Genomic DNA, 19,514 nt, shown 5'->3' with positions numbered 1-19,514 from the left:
CGAGTCCCGGACCAGGACGAATTTTTCTTCAACTCTGAGGCTTTTCTTTCGAGGAAACCGTATGGGTTTCCTTTGTATCAACTGCTACGAACGGGTGGATGTCTGATTTTCCCTTTATTAATGACATATTTTAGTACATCATACCATTCTTTCACAATGTATCTTTCATGTTTATAGTACCCATCATTAGTTGCAATTGGCATAATCTTACTACATATGCATTTTACGCACTTTAGGCGACTGTTTTTAGGCTCCTTTACAGTCACGTCACACTTACCTCTCGTAATTAATTGCTCCGTTGACAATTGATTAACACTGGCCTGGCGCTTTTCGGCCCTACTTGGCCATTGCGTCACCTAGCACTAAATATCATACTCGCCCGGATCTCTTATTTAACCTATTTGAGCAAAAACAAAAAATAAACAATTATTGAAAAGAGGACTTCATTTATTCAAGCGTAACAATGCGTCTTTCTGTCATCTTGTTTCGTCTTTTGTTGTCGTGTATTTTAATTTTGTTCTTGCGTCGCATATTTCATCGCAAAGCATTTATCTGACCAGGCCTGTCTGGCACGGCCATTAGTCGGGCACCGAAAGTTTTGTCTCTTCCACGCGAGAAGTATTTCTGTTAACAGTCGTTTCCTTATTCGACAGCTCGACGAAGCCGACGTGCTGCTTGGTCGCGATGAAGCCTCCGAAAGCGACAACATAGACAAGCTCACGAATCTCGCTTGCAAGTTTTTTGAGATCGTAAGTGCTGTCGCCGGAGAGGGCAGCAACAATACGGATGCGTGCGCTTCCGTGGCCCTTGTGGCAGTCGAGATGGCCAAGGTGTGTAGTTTCTCCACTTTCTACAATATCGTTAATGTAAGAGCGATTACACTGGGGAGACGTCGTATGAAAATATTTTTTTATTGCAAAGCACACGGGGCAACCTCTTTGATGTGGCTTTCTGGCACGTGTATAAAGGACCGCTTTTTGCGGTTACTAAAACGTTGAACTGTGACGCCCCGATGGCGTTGCACCACTGACAGCCACTGACAACCTAGACAGCATATCATTGTTGCACATATTCCTGATTCTCGTCAATGTGCTGCGTCTTCAGGCATTCAAGTTTTCTGCAACGGCTTAATGCCTGCACTAGAGGTGGAGAGCTGCATATCATACAGCGTTTTCTGTTAGTTCGAACGTAGTTAAAATAGTTACACTACATTAGTGTAGCTATTGTTACATGAATATGTAACAACATTGTAGCATTGGGGGAATTGTTGAAACAAATGCCGATGAGAGGCCGAATAAATTTTAGAAAGAGTGCAGTAGTGAGTGGGTGCCGGTGCGTTGTGGACATCGTGTGAGCGTTTTGGACAATTAGGATATTGTGCTACACTAAACTAAAACTATATTTCTGCGCAGTCCTCGTCACGAGAGGAACCCTTAATCGACCTAATGCAGAATTTCAGCTTGCAGTCCGTGACGGCTCTCATCGCTTTTCAAACGGTAACGCCCTGGTTGCATTCCAGACGCTGTTTCGGCTAGATTACCTGAAGCCTGTGCAAACTTTATTGCAGATGATATCCAGAGTTGCAAAGTCCGAAGGCAAATCGCGAAATGACACAATGTTGGCTGTGAAGAATCCAGCGCAGGTTGAGATTGTGAAGTCTCTTCTCTCATCAAAAGCGTGAGTGAGGACATTGTGTTCCCAGTGGTACCTGTCTGTAGAACGTAGAGTTTTAACGATGCAGTTTTAGTTATTTTATCAATGAAAAATACCTCTTCATGTACGTGAACTTCAAAATTACATGCTTCCATAAATATGTATAGTTGCAAGATTCAACAACATTTAAGAAAGATAATTTTTTCTCTTCGTAAGAAAATCAGATGACTCCATTCTAAAAAAAAAGTTTACACAATTTGGAGCTTATCTTGTGCCCAAACAATATTCGTCATCTTCGTTCCTTGCGTTCAAATTTCAAGTATTTGTCAACTACATATACGTGCCGAAAAATTGTGTATTACCGGTCTTACGGGGTAACAGCTAATTTACCTGCATACTTCTTTCCGCATGCATTTCCTACAATTTGATTTCTCTGTGACAACATATTACAAAATTAGAAATACACAGGGAGAAGATGTGTGAAGAGTCCAAACTTAGTTTGCCATCTTGCAATGTTGGTAATGTTGTTTCTTTCTTTTTTTGACAATTTCACCACGTCGCGGCCCAAAACACACCATTTGTGGAAGTGTCTATAGATGATGGTAACTTGCTCAGAATTCATTCTTTACTGTGTTTTAATTGTTCATATGCGTGTTTGTTATCATTTTAAAGCTATTTAACACATTCGACATAATCAAATATGACAAACTTATTTTCGGTTGGAAAAAAATAAGTCAGGAACCATCCTTGATGATTACCGATGTATGCGAAACATTTCTGAAAGGCATAAACGATGCAAATGCCTGGTCAAACTTTTCGTTCTCGAGTGCTATTCTTAAGCGCTTTCTTTGATGCTTGTTCAGCCGCATGCATGCTACCCATTATAAATAGAGATGGCCCATGCGCACGGAAGTACAAGACATACTCGCAAGTGGCTAGATCAACCCTTCTGGCGAGCACGTGGTTGATGACGCTGCCCCATCAGGTAGTCGGTACTTGGTTCGTGTCAAGTTAGTATTAGAAGTGGCAACCCTACTCTTACCCTCCTTTCGTTCGAGAAACCCGGGCGAGTGCAATTCTGTCTCGTGTGGCCGCACATGACGCTCAAGAATGAGGAAGGCTTTTAGTGACGAAGAAGCGTAACGTCCATGGGATGGTGGCGCTGGCCTAAATGGCGGCGATGGTATGACGACTGTGTGATGACGATTACATGACCACCATCGGAAGACGACGCCGGTATGACAACGGCGGCGTGATGCAATCATGCTGCCGATGCGGAGTGTTGCCGATGGTACGACGATTGTGTGGCCAAGGGAATGATGGAGCTGAAATGATGACGACGGCATAACGACAATGGGATGACGATGCTAAATATTAGCAATAATATGACGACGACTGCGTGTCGACATGGCATGAAGACAAAAAATGACGAAGATGAAATTACGACGATGTTGTGATGAAAATGGTATGACGACAATAGGCTGACGGCAGTGGAATCGCTATACGACAGAATGACGATTGTGAAATGACCATGACGACACAAAGGCGACTTTGTGATGACAACGCTACGTCGACAATGGCAGGACGAGAACAGAATGATGACGATGGTACGACGGCGATATGACAACACTGTGGCAGCAACAGAATAAAAACGACGGAAAGGGGATGATGGCCTGAAAACAAAAAAAATTCAGGGACACCTAAGCACTTCTTATGAGTTGTGAATGCGAAAACATTAATGTCCAATTGAACGCCGCTGAGCGGTCCTTCGAGTTATGAACTCCTCGCGGGCAAGCTAGCACGCTGAACTGCTTGGCCAACGCCTCCTAGATAGCACAAGCCCGGTGCACTTTGATCCGTGACGTCATGCTAGTTGCCCGACTGCCATAGAATCTAACGGGGAAGTTCCCAAGTAAGCCGCGGTGATTTTGACGTCACCGCTTTCGTCACGCAGGGCTTGGCAATGGAAATTTCAGGTCCAAGCAGCACGCTCTCATAAAACAGAGTGAGCAGGACTATTATATAGCAGGCGCTGGTTCATCCCAGTGGTTAAGACACTCGGCTTCTGAGCGGGGCGTCATAGGTTCGAAACTCAATGCCGCCAAGGTTCTGCTTTCCGGATTAATTATTTTTATGTAGTACTTCCTTTATAGCAATTACCGAGGCGAAGTTAGAACGCAGGCGAGCGCTCGTGCGGACAAGGAACGTGCGGATAACACAGGCTTCCGAAAGCGACGGTGACGTGGCGTTGCGGTTGATGCCTTTCTCGCCTCACACAACTCATGGCACGGAAGCGGCTGTTCCCTTTTGCCCGCTCGGCTTCTTGGAAGCGCGCACGGGACGTGGCCTCTCAGCCAATGGGAATTTACGTGCCGTTTGGCTGCTCCAGACGACAGGTGTCGGCTTTTTCGCTCAGTGGGCCACTTAATGCTTTCGCATAAAAAAAATTGTTACAATGTCATGAAGGCAATGAAGTAACCACGACAGAATGGCAACAATAGCATGTTGGTGCTGGGGCTCACGTCTGCGCTCACGTGCACTACCTGCCGCGGCGAGCTGCCTTAATTCCTATTATATCCGGTGTGAGCTTGCACTATGTCCGGTAGGGGACAGTGACGATTCGCACCATATCCGCGTCATGCCCAGTGTTTGTTTGCACTTTGTCCGACACTGGCCAATCGGGCATCATTAATTCGCGCTAGCCACATTTTGAGACTAGACCATCTCCCGGATCGGCCCACGTTTTTTTTTTTTTTTGAGACAAAACGTCACAAGGAGGTTATCGCGTCCTTGAGCGTCACCTTGCTCTCATCTTGGCTCCGAACATGCACAGAAATGCTTCGCATTTAAAATTTCGGTGAGTAATTTCTTATGGTTCGAAACCATGACTGTGCCAAACGGCGAATCTCAGTTAACCATATTTAACTTCACTAGTGTTCTCCTCGTCGCTTCTTGTTTTGCATTATCGTTTCTTCCTTCCCTTCAACGTGCGCTACAAGCTACAATGTAAAAGAACGTCCTGCGCTGGTAAGTCAACGTTGTGAATGCACACATGAAGAACAACCCACCATTTTCTGAAACGGTCTCCGATCTAAAGATTGTACATTGCCCAGAAAAGCAGCTTCGATGCAACGTACCTGTATAGTTCAGTGATAATACTTTCGGTATGTCCTAATTTAGTAGTAGTCTCAGATGGCACATATATCCTTCTTGAGGTAACATATAGGGACGAGTAACATATGTTAGCCAATGTCCTTGGAGGAATTTTACCAGGGAAAATTAGTGGCCATTTGCATCACTGAAGAAGTCACCAAAAATGTCAGGAGAACTCCAAAAATGCATTCTTTTCATTAGGATGACTAAACACTTGCTAAATTTAGTTTCTTGCTAAATTATCAACAGTGCATTTTTACAAAACTTATTGCTAAGCTAGTTGGTTCATGACTTAAAAACAAAGGTTATGGCACTAAGCAGACGAGAACCAAATGAGACACGAACGACATATACGGGCGTCCGTATATGTTGTTTATGTCCCACTTCGTCCTCGTCTGCTTCTCTTCTCCCCTCCAACTGTATTTATATTTCCACAGTCCTTTGTGGACTTTGTTATTGTGCGCACTGCTCTGTGATCATAGTTTCTTCCTTCATAGTTTTGCGCAGTTAAAATTATTTTTCCATGCCTGATGTAATTGTTAACAATGCCGATACGGTCATCACTTCTCTCTTCTCGCTTCATTATTTAGCTTGTTAAGAACGGCCCGCTAAGGTGCAAGGTTTAGAGGTCCTATGTTTTTTAGAGGTGCAAGTTTGAGCCAACCGGCGTCACTAAGTCTACAGTGTACCAAGGACAATGCGCCGCGTCCGCCACTCTGCGTCGCGGGATTGCCGAGATGAGTTCGACGAGCCAGGCTTTATGACTGAACACGCCACCGCCGATCTGGTCTGCCGCGAGCGGGGGAGTTGCCGAGGGAACGTATTTGGCGGCAACGTTCCACGCGCCTTTCAAGACGCAAGACAATGGAGAACCGGCGGCCGCGCAGCGGGGATCAGCTCGGGGAATATGATGCGCCTTTGCGAACGTAAGCCCCGAGTTCTGCGAAGACCGTCTGACGTCGGTGGGGACCGTGAGCCTGTGCGAAAGTGTGTGTGTGTAAGCCATCCCGCAGAGAGGTGGCTCATCTACGATCAGTGGTCGAACGTTTCCCTCACCTATGGATCGAGGGAGGACCGAGTGTTTATAAACCGCTGTTGTGCGGCTGCTCAGTGTACTTTCCCTCGCAGTCATGCTAGACTGATGAACTGCAACTTCCTTATGTAGATACTGTAAATAAACCCATATTCCTCGTTCTCGATGAGAAGCAGTCTTAACCTTCAACACGTCCACAGCGTGGATAAGTGGGACGACGGCATGGGCCAGCTACCATCTAATTCATGTCCGACTCCAATCTTGACAACTGGTTACGAACGGTGGGATTGACCTCCCAATCCTCACAACTGGCTGACAGCGGTGAGACGGACTTTGCGACGTGTGCTGTGTCTGCGGTGAGTGCTTGGTTTTTGCTTTGAATCTCTAGGCTTCATTTTGTAGTTGTTCTGTTTAGAACAGTAGGGAAGCTAGATTGTTGAGTGTTAGCTAGGTTGTGTTTTCCTAGGTAGATTTAGCGAGCAGGACCAATGCAGTAAAGCAGCAATCATGGAGTTAAGGAGACTGCTGAGAGACGAATTGTTGATTGTTGGTGAGGAACTGGGCCTAGATGTACGCAAGGAAATGCTAAAATCGGAATTATTGCAGCTAATTTCAGAACAGGCTAGTGAGGAAGAAACTTAAATGGGGTTGGAACTTCTGAAAAAAGAGAGAAACGGGACGGAGATAGAGACGAACAAGAGGGAGAGGAACACGATAGACATCGCGAGTTAAGAAAAAATGCAACTTGAACTTGAAAGCAAACGTTAGTTGTCTCAAGGAAGTGAAGGGGCACTAGGACGATCAAGTGAGGCAGAATCATACTGCATGGACAGGCTATTAAAGCTATTTGAAGTCGGGACCGACATAGGCTTATTCCTAAGCAATTTTGAAAGGACTTGCGAGAAGATGAACTTCGGTCCGAGTACATGGCCACAGCGGTTGCTGTCTATGTTGTCGTGTGAGGCTGCAGAAGTAATCGCCAGACTCAGTGCGGAAGAGGCGTATGATTATGCGAAGGTCAAGGCCAGTCTTCTGAAGAAATACCGCCTTTCAACCGAAGCTTTTCGGCAAAGATTTAGGAGCACAGGCAAGAAAGATAGCGAGGGGTATCCGGAGTTTGCATATAGCTTAAAGGCAAACCTAGTCGAGTGGCTGAAAAGCGCGGAAGCGTACGAGAGCAGAGACATGATCATTGAATGCATATGTCTAGAGCAGTTTTACAAAAGCATCCCACCATCTGTGAAGCTGTGGGTGCAAGACAGAGGAAATGTGGAAAGGGCGGCGGAATTAGCCGAAGAGTACGCAACGCGTAGAAAGCTGAACGACGAGGATGGTAATTGGGACGGTCGAAATGGACCGCGGCAACCATTTCCGTTTAAAAGGGGTTCACAGAATAGACGATCGGAGCCTGTAGACTTGGAGGAAAAGCTCGCAGAAAAGAGCGCTCGCAGAAAAGAGCGAGGAGAAACCTAACGGCGAAACTGTACAAAAAGAGCAGAAAAGAAAATTCGAATCTTTTAGACCGATTCGTTGTTATAAGTGCCACGTACTGGTGCAAGACGGAGGAAATGTAAACACTGTGGAAAGGGCGGCGGAATTAGCCGAAGAGTACGCAACGCGTAGAAAGCTGAACGCCGAGGACGGTAATTGGGACGGTCGAAACGGACCGCGGAAACCATTTCCGTTTAAAAGGGGTTCGCAGACTAGACGATCGGAGCCTGTAGACTTGGAGGAAAAGCTCGCAGAAAAGAGCGAGGAGAAACCTAACGGCGAAACTGTACAAAAAGAGCAGAAAAGAAAATTCGAATCTTTTAGACCGATTCGTTGTTATAAGTGCCACGTACTGGTGCAAGACGGAGGAAATGTAAACACTGTGGAAAGGGCGGCGGAATTAGCCGAAGAGTACGCAACGCGTAGAAAGCTGAACGCCGAGGACGGTAATTGGGACGGTCGAAATGGACCGCGGAAACCATTTCCGTTTAAAAGGGGTTCGCAGACTAGACGATCGGAGCCTGTAGACTTGGAGGAAAAGCTCGCAGAAAAGAGCGCTCGCAGAAAAGAGCGAGGAGAAACCTAACGGCGAAACTGTACAAAAAGAGCAGAAAAGAAAATTCGAATCTTTTAGACCGATTCGTTGTTATAAGTGCCACGTACTGGTGCAAGACGGAGGAAATGTAAACACTGTGGAAAGGGCGGCGGAATTAGCCGAAGAGTACGCAACGCGTAGAAAGCTGAACGCCGAGGACGGTAATTGGGACGGTCGAAACGGACCGCGGAAACCATTTCCGTTTAAAAGGGGTTCGCAGACTAGACGATCGGAGCCTGTAGACTTGGAGGAAAAGCTCGCAGAAAAGAGCGAGGAGAAACCTAACGGCGAAACTGTACAAAAAGAGCAGAAAAGAAAATTCGAATCTTTTAGACCGATTCGTTGTTATAAGTGCCACGTACTGGTGCAAGACGGAGGAAATGTAAACACTGTGGAAAGGCCGGCGGAATTAGCCGAAGAGTACGCAACGCGTAGAAAGCTGAACGCCGAGGACGGTAATTGGGACGGTCGAAATGGACCGCGGAAACCATTTCCGTTTAAAAGGGGTTCGCAGACTAGACGATCGGAGCCTGTAGACTTGGAGCAAAAGCTCGCAGAAAAGAGCGAGGAGAAACCTAACGGCGAAACTGTACAAAAAGAGCAGAAAAGAAAATTCGAATCTTTTAGACCGATTCGTTGTTATAGGTGCCACGTACTGGTGCAAGACGGAGGAAATGTAAACACCGTGGAAAGGGCGGCGGAATTAGCCGAAGAGTACGCAACGCGTAGAAAGCTGAACGCCGAGGACGGTAATTGGGACGGTCGAAATGAACCGCGGAAACCATTTCCGTTTAAAAGGGGTTCGCAGACTAGACGATCGGAGCCTGTAGACTTGGAGGAAAAGCTCGCAGAAAAGAGCGAGGAGAAACCTAACGGCGAAACTGTACAAAAAGAGCAGAAAAGAAAATTCGAATCTTTTAGACCGATTCGTTGTTATAAGTGCCACGTACTGGTGCAAGACGGAGGAAATGTAAACACTGTGGAAAGGGCGGCGGAATTAGCCGAAGAGTACGCAACGCGTAGAAAGCTGAACGCCGAGGACGGTAATTGGGACGGTCGAAATGGACCGCGGAAACCATTTCCGTTTAAAAGGGGTTCGTAGACTAGACGATCGGAGCCTGTAGACTTGGAGGAAAAGCTCGCAGAAAAGAGCGAGGAGAAACCTAACGGCGAAACTGTACAAAAAGAGCAGAAAAGAAAATTCGAATCTTTTAGACCGATTCGTTGTTATAAGTGCCACGTACTGGTGCAAGACGGAGGAAATGTAAACACTGTGGAAAGGGCGGCGGAATTAGCCGAAGAGTACGCAACGCGTAGAAAGCTGAACGCCGAGGACGGTAATTGGGACGGTCGAAATGAACCGCGGAAACCATTTCCGTTTAAAAGGGGTTCGCAGACTAGACGATCGGAGCCTGTAGACTTGGAGGAAAAGCTCGCAGAAAAGAGCGAGGAGAAACCTAACGGCGAAACTGTACAAAGAGAGCAGAAAAGAAAATTCGAATCTTTTAGACCGATTCGTTGTTATAAGTGCCACGTACTGGTGCAAGACGGAGGAAATGTAAACACTGTGGAAAGGGCGGCGGAATTAGCCGAAGAGTACGCAACGCGTAGAAAGCTGAACGCCGAGGACGGTAATTGGGACGGTCGAAATGGACCGCGGAAACCATTTCCGTTTAAAAGGGGTTCGCAGACTAGACGATCGGAGCCTGTAGACTTGGAGGAAAAGCTCGCAGAAAAGAGCGAGGAGAAACCTAACGGCGAAACTGTACAAAAAGAGCAGAAAAGAAAATTCGAATCTTTTAGACCGATTCGTTGTTATAGGTGCCACGTACTGGTGCAAGACGGAGGAAATGTAAACACCGTGGAAAGGGCGGCGGAATTAGCCGAAGAGTACGCAACGCGTAGAAAGCTGAACGCCGAGGACGGTAATTGGGACGGTCGAAATGAACCGCGGAAACCATTTCCGTTTAAAAGGGGTTCGCAGACTAGACGATCGGAGCCTGTAGACTTGGAGGAAAAGCTCGCAGAAAAGAGCGAGGAGAAACCTAACGGCGAAACTGTACAAAAAGAGCAGAAAAGAAAATTCGAATCTTTTAGACCGATTCGTTGTTATAAGTGCCACGTACTGGTGCAAGACGGAGGAAATGTAAACACTGTGGAAAGGGCGGCGGAATTAGCCGAAGAGTACGCAACGCGTAGAAAGCTGAACGCCGAGGACGGTAATTGGGACGGTCGAAATGGACCGCGGAAACCATTTCCGTTTAAAAGGGGTTCGTAGACTAGACGATCGGAGCCTGTAGACTTGGAGGAAAAGCTCGCAGAAAAGAGCGAGGAGAAACCTAACGGCGAAACTGTACAAAAAGAGCAGAAAAGAAAATTCGAATCTTTTAGACCGATTCGTTGTTATAAGTGCCACGTACTGGTGCAAGACGGAGGAAATGTAAACACTGTGGAAAGGGCGGCGGAATTAGCCGAAGAGTACGCAACGCGTAGAAAGCTGAACGCCGAGGACGGTAATTGGGACGGTCGAAATGAACCGCGGAAACCATTTCCGTTTAAAAGGGGTTCGCAGACTAGACGATCGGAGCCTGTAGACTTGGAGGAAAAGCTCGCAGAAAAGAGCGAGGAGAAACCTAACGGCGAAACTGTACAAAGAGAGCAGAAAAGAAAATTCGAATCTTTTAGACCGATTCGTTGTTATAAGTGCCACGTACTGGTGCAAGACGGAGGAAATGTAAACACTGTGGAAAGGGCGGCGGAATTAGCCGAAGAGTACGCAACGCGTAGAAAGCTGAACGCCGAGGACGGTAATTGGGACGGTCGAAATGAACCGCGGAAACCATTTCCGTTTAAAAGGGGTTCGCAGACTAGACGATCGGAGCCTGTAGACTTGGAGGAAAAGCTCGCAGAAAAGAGCGAGGAGAAACCTAACGGCGAAACTGTACAAAGAGAGCAGAAAAGAAAATTCGAATCTTTTAGACCGATTCGTTGTTATAAGTGCCACGTACTGGTGCAAGACGGAGGAAATGTAAACACTGTGGAAAGGGCGGCGGAATTAGCCGAAGAGTACGCAACGCGTAGAAAGCTGAACGCCGAGGACGGTAATTGGGACGGTCGAAACGGACCGCGGAAACCATTTCCGTTTAAAAGGGGTTCGCAGACTAGACGATCGGAGCCTGTAGACTTGGAGGAAAAGCTCGCAGAAAAGAGCGAGGAGAAACCTAACGGCGAAACTGTACAAAAAGAGCAGAAAAGAAAATTCGAATCTTTTAGACCGATTCGTTGTTATAAGTGCCACGTACTGGTGCAAGACGGAGGAAATGTAAACACTGTGGAAAGGCCGGCGGAATTAGCCGAAGAGTACGCAACGCGTAGAAAGCTGAACGCCGAGGACGGTAATTGGGACGGTCGAAATGGACCGCGGAAACCATTTCCGTTTAAAAGGGGTTCGCAGACTAGACGATCGGAGCCTGTAGACTTGGAGCAAAAGCTCGCAGAAAAGAGCGAGGAGAAACCTAACGGCGAAACTGTACAAAAAGAGCAGAAAAGAAAATTCGAATCTTTTAGACCGATTCGTTGTTATAGGTGCCACGTACTGGTGCAAGACGGAGGAAATGTAAACACCGTGGAAAGGGCGGCGGAATTAGCCGAAGAGTACGCAACGCGTAGAAAGCTGAACGCCGAGGACGGTAATTGGGACGGTCGAAATGAACCGCGGAAACCATTTCCGTTTAAAAGGGGTTCGCAGACTAGACGATCGGAGCCTGTAGACTTGGAGGAAAAGCTCGCAGAAAAGAGCGAGGAGAAACCTAACGGCGAAACTGTACAAAAAGAGCAGAAAAGAAAATTCGAATCTTTTAGACCGATTCGTTGTTATAAGTGCCACGTACTGGTGCAAGACGGAGGAAATGTAAACACTGTGGAAAGGGCGGCGGAATTAGCCGAAGAGTACGCAACGCGTAGAAAGCTGAACGCCGAGGACGGTAATTGGGACGGTCGAAATGGACCGCGGAAACCATTTCCGTTTAAAAGGGGTTCGTAGACTAGACGATCGGAGCCTGTAGACTTGGAGGAAAAGCTCGCAGAAAAGAGCGAGGAGAAACCTAACGGCGAAACTGTACAAAAAGAGCAGAAAAGAAAATTCGAATCTTTTAGACCGATTCGTTGTTATAAGTGCCACGTACTGGTGCAAGACGGAGGAAATGTAAACACTGTGGAAAGGGCGGCGGAATTAGCCGAAGAGTACGCAACGCGTAGAAAGCTGAACGCCGAGGACGGTAATTGGGACGGTCGAAATGAACCGCGGAAACCATTTCCGTTTAAAAGGGGTTCGCAGACTAGACGATCGGAGCCTGTAGACTTGGAGGAAAAGCTCGCAGAAAAGAGCGAGGAGAAACCTAACGGCGAAACTGTACAAAGAGAGCAGAAAAGAAAATTCGAATCTTTTAGACCGATTCGTTGTTATAAGTGCCACGTACTGGTGCAAGACGGAGGAAATGTAAACACTGTGGAAAGGGCGGCGGAATTAGCCGAAGAGTACGCAACGCGTAGAAAGCTGAACGCCGAGGACGGTAATTGGGACGGTCGAAATGGACCGCGGAAACCATTTCCGTTTAAAAGGGGTTCGCAGACTAGACGATCGGAGCCTGTAGACTTGGAGGAAAAGCTCGCAGAAAAGAGCGAGGAGAAACCTAACGGCGAAACTGTACAAAAAGAGCAGAAAAGAAAATTCGAATCTTTTAGACCGATTCGTTGTTATAAGTGCCACGTACTGGTGCAAGACGGAGGAAATGTAAACACTGTGGAAAGGGCGGCGGAATTAGCCGAAGAGTACGCAACGCGTAGAAAGCTGAACGCCGAGGACGGTAATTGGGACGGTCGAAATGGACCGCGGAAACGATTTCCGTTTAAAAGGGGTTCGCAGACTAGACGATCGGAGCCTGTAGACTTGGAGGAAAAGCTCGCAGAAAAGAGCGAGGAGAAACCTAACGGCGAAACTGTACAAAAAGAGCAGAAAAGAAAATTCGAATCTTTTAGACCGATTCGTTGTTATAAGTGCCACGTACTGGTGCAAGACGGAGGAAATGTAAACACCGTGGAAAGGGCGGCGGAATTAGCCGAAGAGTACGCAACGCGTAGAAAGCTGAACGCCGAGGACGGTAATTGGGACGGTCGAAATGAACCGCGGAAACCATTTCCGTTTAAAAGGGGTTCGCAGACTAGACGATCGGAGCCTGTAGACTTGGAGGAAAAGCTCGCAGAAAAGAGCGAGGAGAAACCTAACGGCGAAACTGTACAAAAAGAGCAGAAAAGAAAATTCGAATCTTTTAGACCGATTCGTTGTTATAAGTGCCACGTACTGGTGCAAGACGGAGGAAATGTAAACACTGTGGAAAGGGCGGCGGAATTAGCCGAAGAGTACGCAACGCGTAGAAAGCTGAACGCCGAGGACGGTAATTGGGACGGTCGAAATGAACCGCGGAAACCATTTCCGTTTAAAAGGGGTTCGCAGACTAGACGATCGGAGCCTGTAGACTTGGAGGAAAAGCTCGCAGAAAAGAGCGAGGAGAAACCTAACGGCGAAACTGTAAAAAGAGAGCAGAAAAGAAAATTCGAATCTTTTAGACCGATTCGTTGTTATAAGTGCCACGTACTGGTGCAAGACGGAGGAAATGTAAACACTGTGGAAAGGGCGGCGGAATTAGCCGAAGAGTACGCAACGCGTAGAAAGCTGAACGCCGAGGACGGTAATTGGGACGGTCGAAATGGACCGCGGAAACCATTTCCGTTTAAAAGGGGTTCGCAGACTAGACGATCGGAGCCTGTAGACTTGGAGGAAAAGCTCGCAGAAAAGAGCGAGGAGAAACCTAACGGCGAAACTGTACAAAAAGAGCAGAAAAGAAAATTCGAATCCTTTAGACCGATTTGTTGTTATAAGTGCCACGTACTGGTGCAAGACGGAGGAAATGTAAACACTGTGGAAAGGGCGGCGGAATTAGCCGAAGAGTACGCAACGCGTAGAAAGCTGAACGCCGAGGACGGTAATTGGGACGGTCGAAATGAACCGCGGAAACCATTTCCGTTTAAAAGGGGTTCGCAGACTAGACGATCGGAGCCTGTAGACTTGGAGGAAAAGCTCGCAGAAAAGAGCGAGGAGAAACCTAACGGCGAAACTGTACAAAAAGAGCAGAAAAGAAAATTCGAATCTTTTAGACCGATTTGTTGTTATAAGTGCCACGTACTGGTGCAAGACGGAGGAAATGTAAACACTGTGGAAAGGGCGGCGGAATTAGCCGAAGAGTACGCAACGCGTAGAAAGCTGAACGCCGAGGACGGTAATTGGGACGGTCGAAATGAACCGCGGAAACCATTTCCGTTTAAAAGGGGTTCGCAGACTAGACGATCGGAGCCTGTAGACTTGGAGGAAAAGCTCGCAGAAAAGAGCGAGGAGAAACCTAACGGCGAAACTGTACAAAAAGAGCAGAAAAGAAAATTCGAATCTTTTAGACCGATTCGTTGTTATAAGTGCCACGTACTGGTGCAAGACGGAGGAAATGTAAACACTGTGGAAAGGGCGGCGGAATTAGCCGAAGAGTACGCAACGCGTAGAAAGCTGAACGCCGAGGACGGTAATTGGGACGGTCGAAATGGACCGCGGAAACCATTTCCGTTTAAAAGGGGTTCGCAGACTAGACGATCGGAGCCTGTAGACTTGGAGGAAAAGCTCGCAGAAAAGAGCGAGGAGAAACCTAACGGCGAAACTGTACAAAAAGAGCAGAAAAGAAAATTCGAATCTTTTAGACCGATTCGTTGTTATAAGTGCCACGTACTGGTGCAAGACGGAGGAAATGTAAACACTGTGGAAAGGGCGGCGGAATTAGCCGAAGAGTACGCAACGCGTAGAAAGCTGAACGCCGAGGACGGTAATTGGGACGGTCGAAATGGACCGCGGAAACCATTTCCGTTTAAAAGGGGTTCGCAGACTAGACGATCGGAGCCTGTAGACTTGGAGGAAAAGCTCGCAGAAAAGAGCGAGGAGAAACCTAACGGCGAAACTGTACAAAAAGAGCAGAAAAGAAAATTCGAATCTTTTAGACCGACCCGTTGCTATAAGTGCCACATACTGGGACATATCGCTGTGAAGTGCGGAAAGCCTAGGGTAGTTTTTTTCCTACGAAGATGAAAAAGACCAGAATATGGAACCTTTAATCCCATATCTTCATGACCTGCAAGTTAATGGCAAACCATGCAGGGTGCTAAGAGACAGTGCCGCCATGATGGACGTTGTCCATCTGTCTTACGTGACGGTAGACGACTTCACTGGAGAAGTAGCATGGATCAAACAGGTTGTAGAAGAACACAGCGTGTGTCTGCCCATGGCCAAAGTCAAAATCAGTGGACCATTCACGGAGCTAGTGACCGAGGCTGCAGTTTCCAAATTTTTGTCACTGCAGTACCCTTACATTTTTTCGAATCGTTCTAATCGGTTACTGCGTGAAAAAGGGCATAAACAGGGAGAGGGCGTAGTACAGGCATTGACGCGAGGCCAAGCTCGTAAAATGGCGTCGCTTTCGGGTGAAAATGCACCATCTGCTCCAGCGGAAGCAGCAAAAGAGATAACTTCAGTAACGGAATCCGAGCTAGGCTCGATGGATGAAAGAACGGTCGAGGAAAGCCCGCCAGCTGACCAGCTCAATGAGAGCGTATCGCTAGGGTGTCAAAGTTCACCCCTGCAGGAAGAGCCCACTGCTGCACTCGCAAGCGAGAGAGGGTCATTACTATCACCGGCCTAAAAGAACTTTGATAAGCTCTTACGTGTGGACAGAGAGTCACTGGCAGCGGAGCAAAAGAATGATGACAGCTTAGCTCAATTATACCACACAGCTAAAGAAGGCATTGCTAGGCACGTGACGATGCAAGAGAGAGGAGGATTGTTGTATCGGCACTACAGAGATCGAAAGGATAGGATTCTAGATCAATTAGTCGTACCGACTAAGTACAGGGAGGACCTTTTGAGTCTCTGTCATGGAAATGGCTGGTCCGGCCACCTAGGCATAAACAAATCAAAGGAAACATTGCTAATGGAATACTACTGGCCTGGCTGTTTCAAAGACGTAGAAAACTTTGTAAGATCATGCGACGCCTGCCAGCGCTCGGGTAAACGAGGAGAGACATGGAAAGCTCCGCTAAAGGTAGTGCCCTTAATAACAGAACTTTTCAGACGACTTGTGATAGACACGGTAGGGCCTCTACCAAAAACAAAATCGGGTTACAGGTACTTGTTTACCATGCTGTGTCCGGCTACAAAGTTTCTGGAAGCAATCCCTCTGAAAGAGCTCAGCTCCACCGAAGTAGTAGACGCGCTTTTGACAGTATTTGCACGAGTTGGGTTTCCAGCCGCAAATCAGGCGGATCAAGGGTCAGTATTCACCAGCGCACTGACTTCCACATTCTTGCAAGAGTACGGAGTAAAGTTAATACACAGTTCCGTCTATCAGCCTCAGTCAAACAGTGTAGAGAGTTGGCATTCAGTGCTTAAGCGAGTTTTGCGTGCGCTCTGTTACGAGCACAAGGAGGACTGGGAGAACTGTCTGCCGGCAACTTTGTTTTCTTTGCGAACGGTTCCACATGAGGCTACAGGGTTCTCGCCAGCAGAACTAGTGTATGGGAGGACACTCCGTTCTCCACTGAGAATGTTAAGAGAGATGTGGGAGGAATGAGGGGAGAGTCCAACAGTGGTTGAATACGTTCTAAATCTGCTGGAACGGCTAAGCGCAACCCAACAACTAGTCGAAAAGAACATGGGAGTAGCTCAAAAGAACGCCAAATTATATTACGACAAGAATGCGAGGCTCCGTATACGTTTAACGCCGGAGACCATGTAATCATCCTCAAACCTTCAAGAAAGAACAAGCTTGAAGTTCACTGGGACGGGCCCGTTAAAGTCGGGCCCGCTTTCAGATACTAGCTATGCTCTGAAAATGCCCGGTCGCAGGAAGGAGGTGAGGATATATCACTGCAATTTGATGAAGCCGTATATAGAGCGGAGCGGAGTCGTTAACTGTACCATCAAAGAGCAGGATGGCACTAGTACCAAGTTTAAGGAGTATAGGGCGACCTCCGACTCTGAAATCGGCCTAGAAGAAGTAGTAAAACATTCGGTAAGCTCGCACGCTCTTAGACCCGAGCAGATAAATGAGCTAAAAGGGGTGTTACGGGAATATCTCGACAGATTCAGCGATCGGCCAGGTAGAACCGGACTAATAACGCATGAAATAGAGCTGACATCAACCGAACCCGTAAGATCAAAGCCTTACAGGGTGTCTCCAAGACAGAGAGAAATTATGGAGTCAGAGATACAGCACATGCTAGAGTTGGGAGTTATTGAGCGCGCTGAGAATGACTACACGTCACCACTAATACTGGTAGAAACCCCTCACAAGGGCTTTCGTCCGTGCGTGGACTACAGGAAGTTAAATGCCATCACTAGGGATCAGCTGTACCCGATACCAAACATTGAGGAACGAATTGAAAGAATTAGCGCTGCTAAATACATTTCAACTATAGATCTCGTGCGGCGGTACTGTCAAGTTCCCCTTTCAGTAAGTGCCAGCAGCTATGCCGCATTCATCTCACCTGTAGGCACTTTTCGCCCTCTCGCACTCAGCTTCCGGCTGAAGAACGCGCAGTTTAGCTTCTCTAAGTTAATGGATATTGTCCTAAAAGACTTGCAGGAGTTCGCCTTGCCCTATCTTGATGATGTAGCAATTTTTTCGGACAGCTGGGAACAACAAGTACCGCACCTTAGACAGGTGTTCTCACGGTTGAGGGAAGCCGGCTTAACGATGAAAGCGGAAAAGTGTAGACTTGGCTGTTCGCAGGTTACTTATCTGGGCCATGTTGTCGGCTAAGGCACGAGACGGCCGGCCGAGCTGAAAATACCTACGATTGGAGAATTTTCTCAGCCGCGCACGAAAACAGACCTTCGTTCATTTTGGGACTTGTGGGGTACTATCAACGGTACATTCCGAATTGCTCGCAAATGGCAAGTCCTTTAACGGACGCCCTCCGAAAGGGAGCACCGAGTAGCGTACACTGGGATAAGGACAAAGAGAACGCTTTGCAAGGTTTGAAAACGCTATTGGTTTCTCGTCCTGTGCTTCGTGCGCCAGACTACACAAAGGAATTCATAGTTCAATGCGACGCAAGCGACAGAGGTATGGGCATGGTACTTAGTCAGGGCGGCGACGATAACGAGGAGCATCCTAGCCTCTATGCCAGCCGTGAACTAACTGTAAGAGAGGAAGCCTACAGCGCTTCAGAGAAGGAATGCGCTTGTTTAGTTTGGGCCGCCCAGATGTTGTGTTACTTGTACGGAGCGAAGTTCATCTTCCAGACTGGCCACTGTCCTCTAACGTGGCTCAATCAAATGTCACACAAAAATGGCCGCTTGCTCCGATGGAGTCTCACTCTCCAAGAGTACAACTTCTCCGTTAGATATAAGAAGGGAAAGTTGCATAGCAATGCGGATGGTTTGAGCAGTTTTGAATTCTGCGCTTAAGGGTCCCGCCTAAATTTTAGGGTTACTATTGTTAATGTTGTTAAGCCAAGAAGATCCCCTCTCATTTAACAGGATTCCCTACATGATTGCTAAATTTGTCAGCACGAAATTGCTTCAAAAATTGGCATAGCGAAATGCAGCATTTTTTCTTACTGTACTTATGTTTTCTTTGAAGCCTAGTGGGTCTAAAGTGAGATCCAAGGTACGTCATCTCGGCGCAGAACCATGTTGTAGGGTTCGTTTTGCAGTTGCCTGCCCTTGTTGGATGTTTTGGGGCGGTGACATCATTACACGAGGGGTCGCTGCGAGCCAAGGCATCACCCCCTGGCCACCAGCCGTTCTCTTCCTGCCCAGCGGTTGTCAGCGCTGGACAGTCGAGATTTTCCGGGCCATGGAGGCGCTGTTAAGAACGGCCCACTGAGGTGCAAGTTTTTCCAGCCAGTTGCGACAGCGGCGTAAACGTTTCTTGGAAAGCGACCGTCATCCTCTAGCCAAACGGCGTCACTAAGTCTACTGTGTACCAAGGACAATGCGCCGCGTCCGCCACTCTGCGTCGCGGGATTGCCGAGATGAGTTCGACGAACCAGGCTTTATGACTGAACACGCCACCGCCGACCTCGTCTGCCTCGAGCGGGGGAGTTGCCGAGGGAACGTATTTGGCGGCAACGTCCCACGCGCCTTTCAAGACGCAAGACAATGGAGAACCCGCGGCCGCGCTGCGGGGGTCAGCTCGGGGAATAAGATGAGCCTTTCCGGACGTAAGCCCCGAGTTCTGCGAAGACCGTCTGACGTCGGTGGTGACCGTGAACCTGTGCGGAAGTGTGTGTGTGTAAGCCATCCCGCAGAGAGGTGGCTCATCTACGATCAGTGGTCGAACGTTTCCCTCACCTATGGATCGAGGGAGGACCGAGTGTTTATAAACCGCTGTTGTGCGGCTGCTCAGTGTACTTTCCCTCGCAGTCATGCTAGACTGATGAACTGCAACTTCCTTATGTAGATACTGTAAATAAACCCATATTCCTCGTTCT

General features: G+C 47.7%; 1 protein-coding gene across 1 annotated transcript in view; it reads left to right on the top strand.

Annotated features, from left to right (window-relative positions):
- Positions 1-674: 674 nt before the first annotated feature.
- LOC126540269 (endothelin-converting enzyme 1-like) overlaps positions 675-19,514 on the top strand; it is a 70,818-nt gene continuing 51,978 nt past the window's right edge. The window contains exons 1-3 of the mRNA XM_055075933.1: positions 675-830; positions 1,413-1,496; positions 1,568-1,677. Coding sequence (XP_054931908.1) covers positions 822-830; positions 1,413-1,496; positions 1,568-1,677 — 203 coding nt within the window. The 5' untranslated portion in view covers positions 675-821. The remainder of the gene's footprint in view (positions 831-1,412; positions 1,497-1,567; positions 1,678-19,514) is intronic.

The sequence above is a fragment of the Dermacentor andersoni genome, chromosome 2 (assembly GCF_023375885.2).
Source record: "Dermacentor andersoni chromosome 2, qqDerAnde1_hic_scaffold, whole genome shotgun sequence".
Lineage (NCBI taxonomy): Eukaryota > Metazoa > Arthropoda > Arachnida > Ixodida > Ixodidae > Dermacentor > Dermacentor andersoni.
Note: the sequence above shows the minus strand (reverse complement) of the source record. Positions and strands in the feature narration are given on the sequence as shown.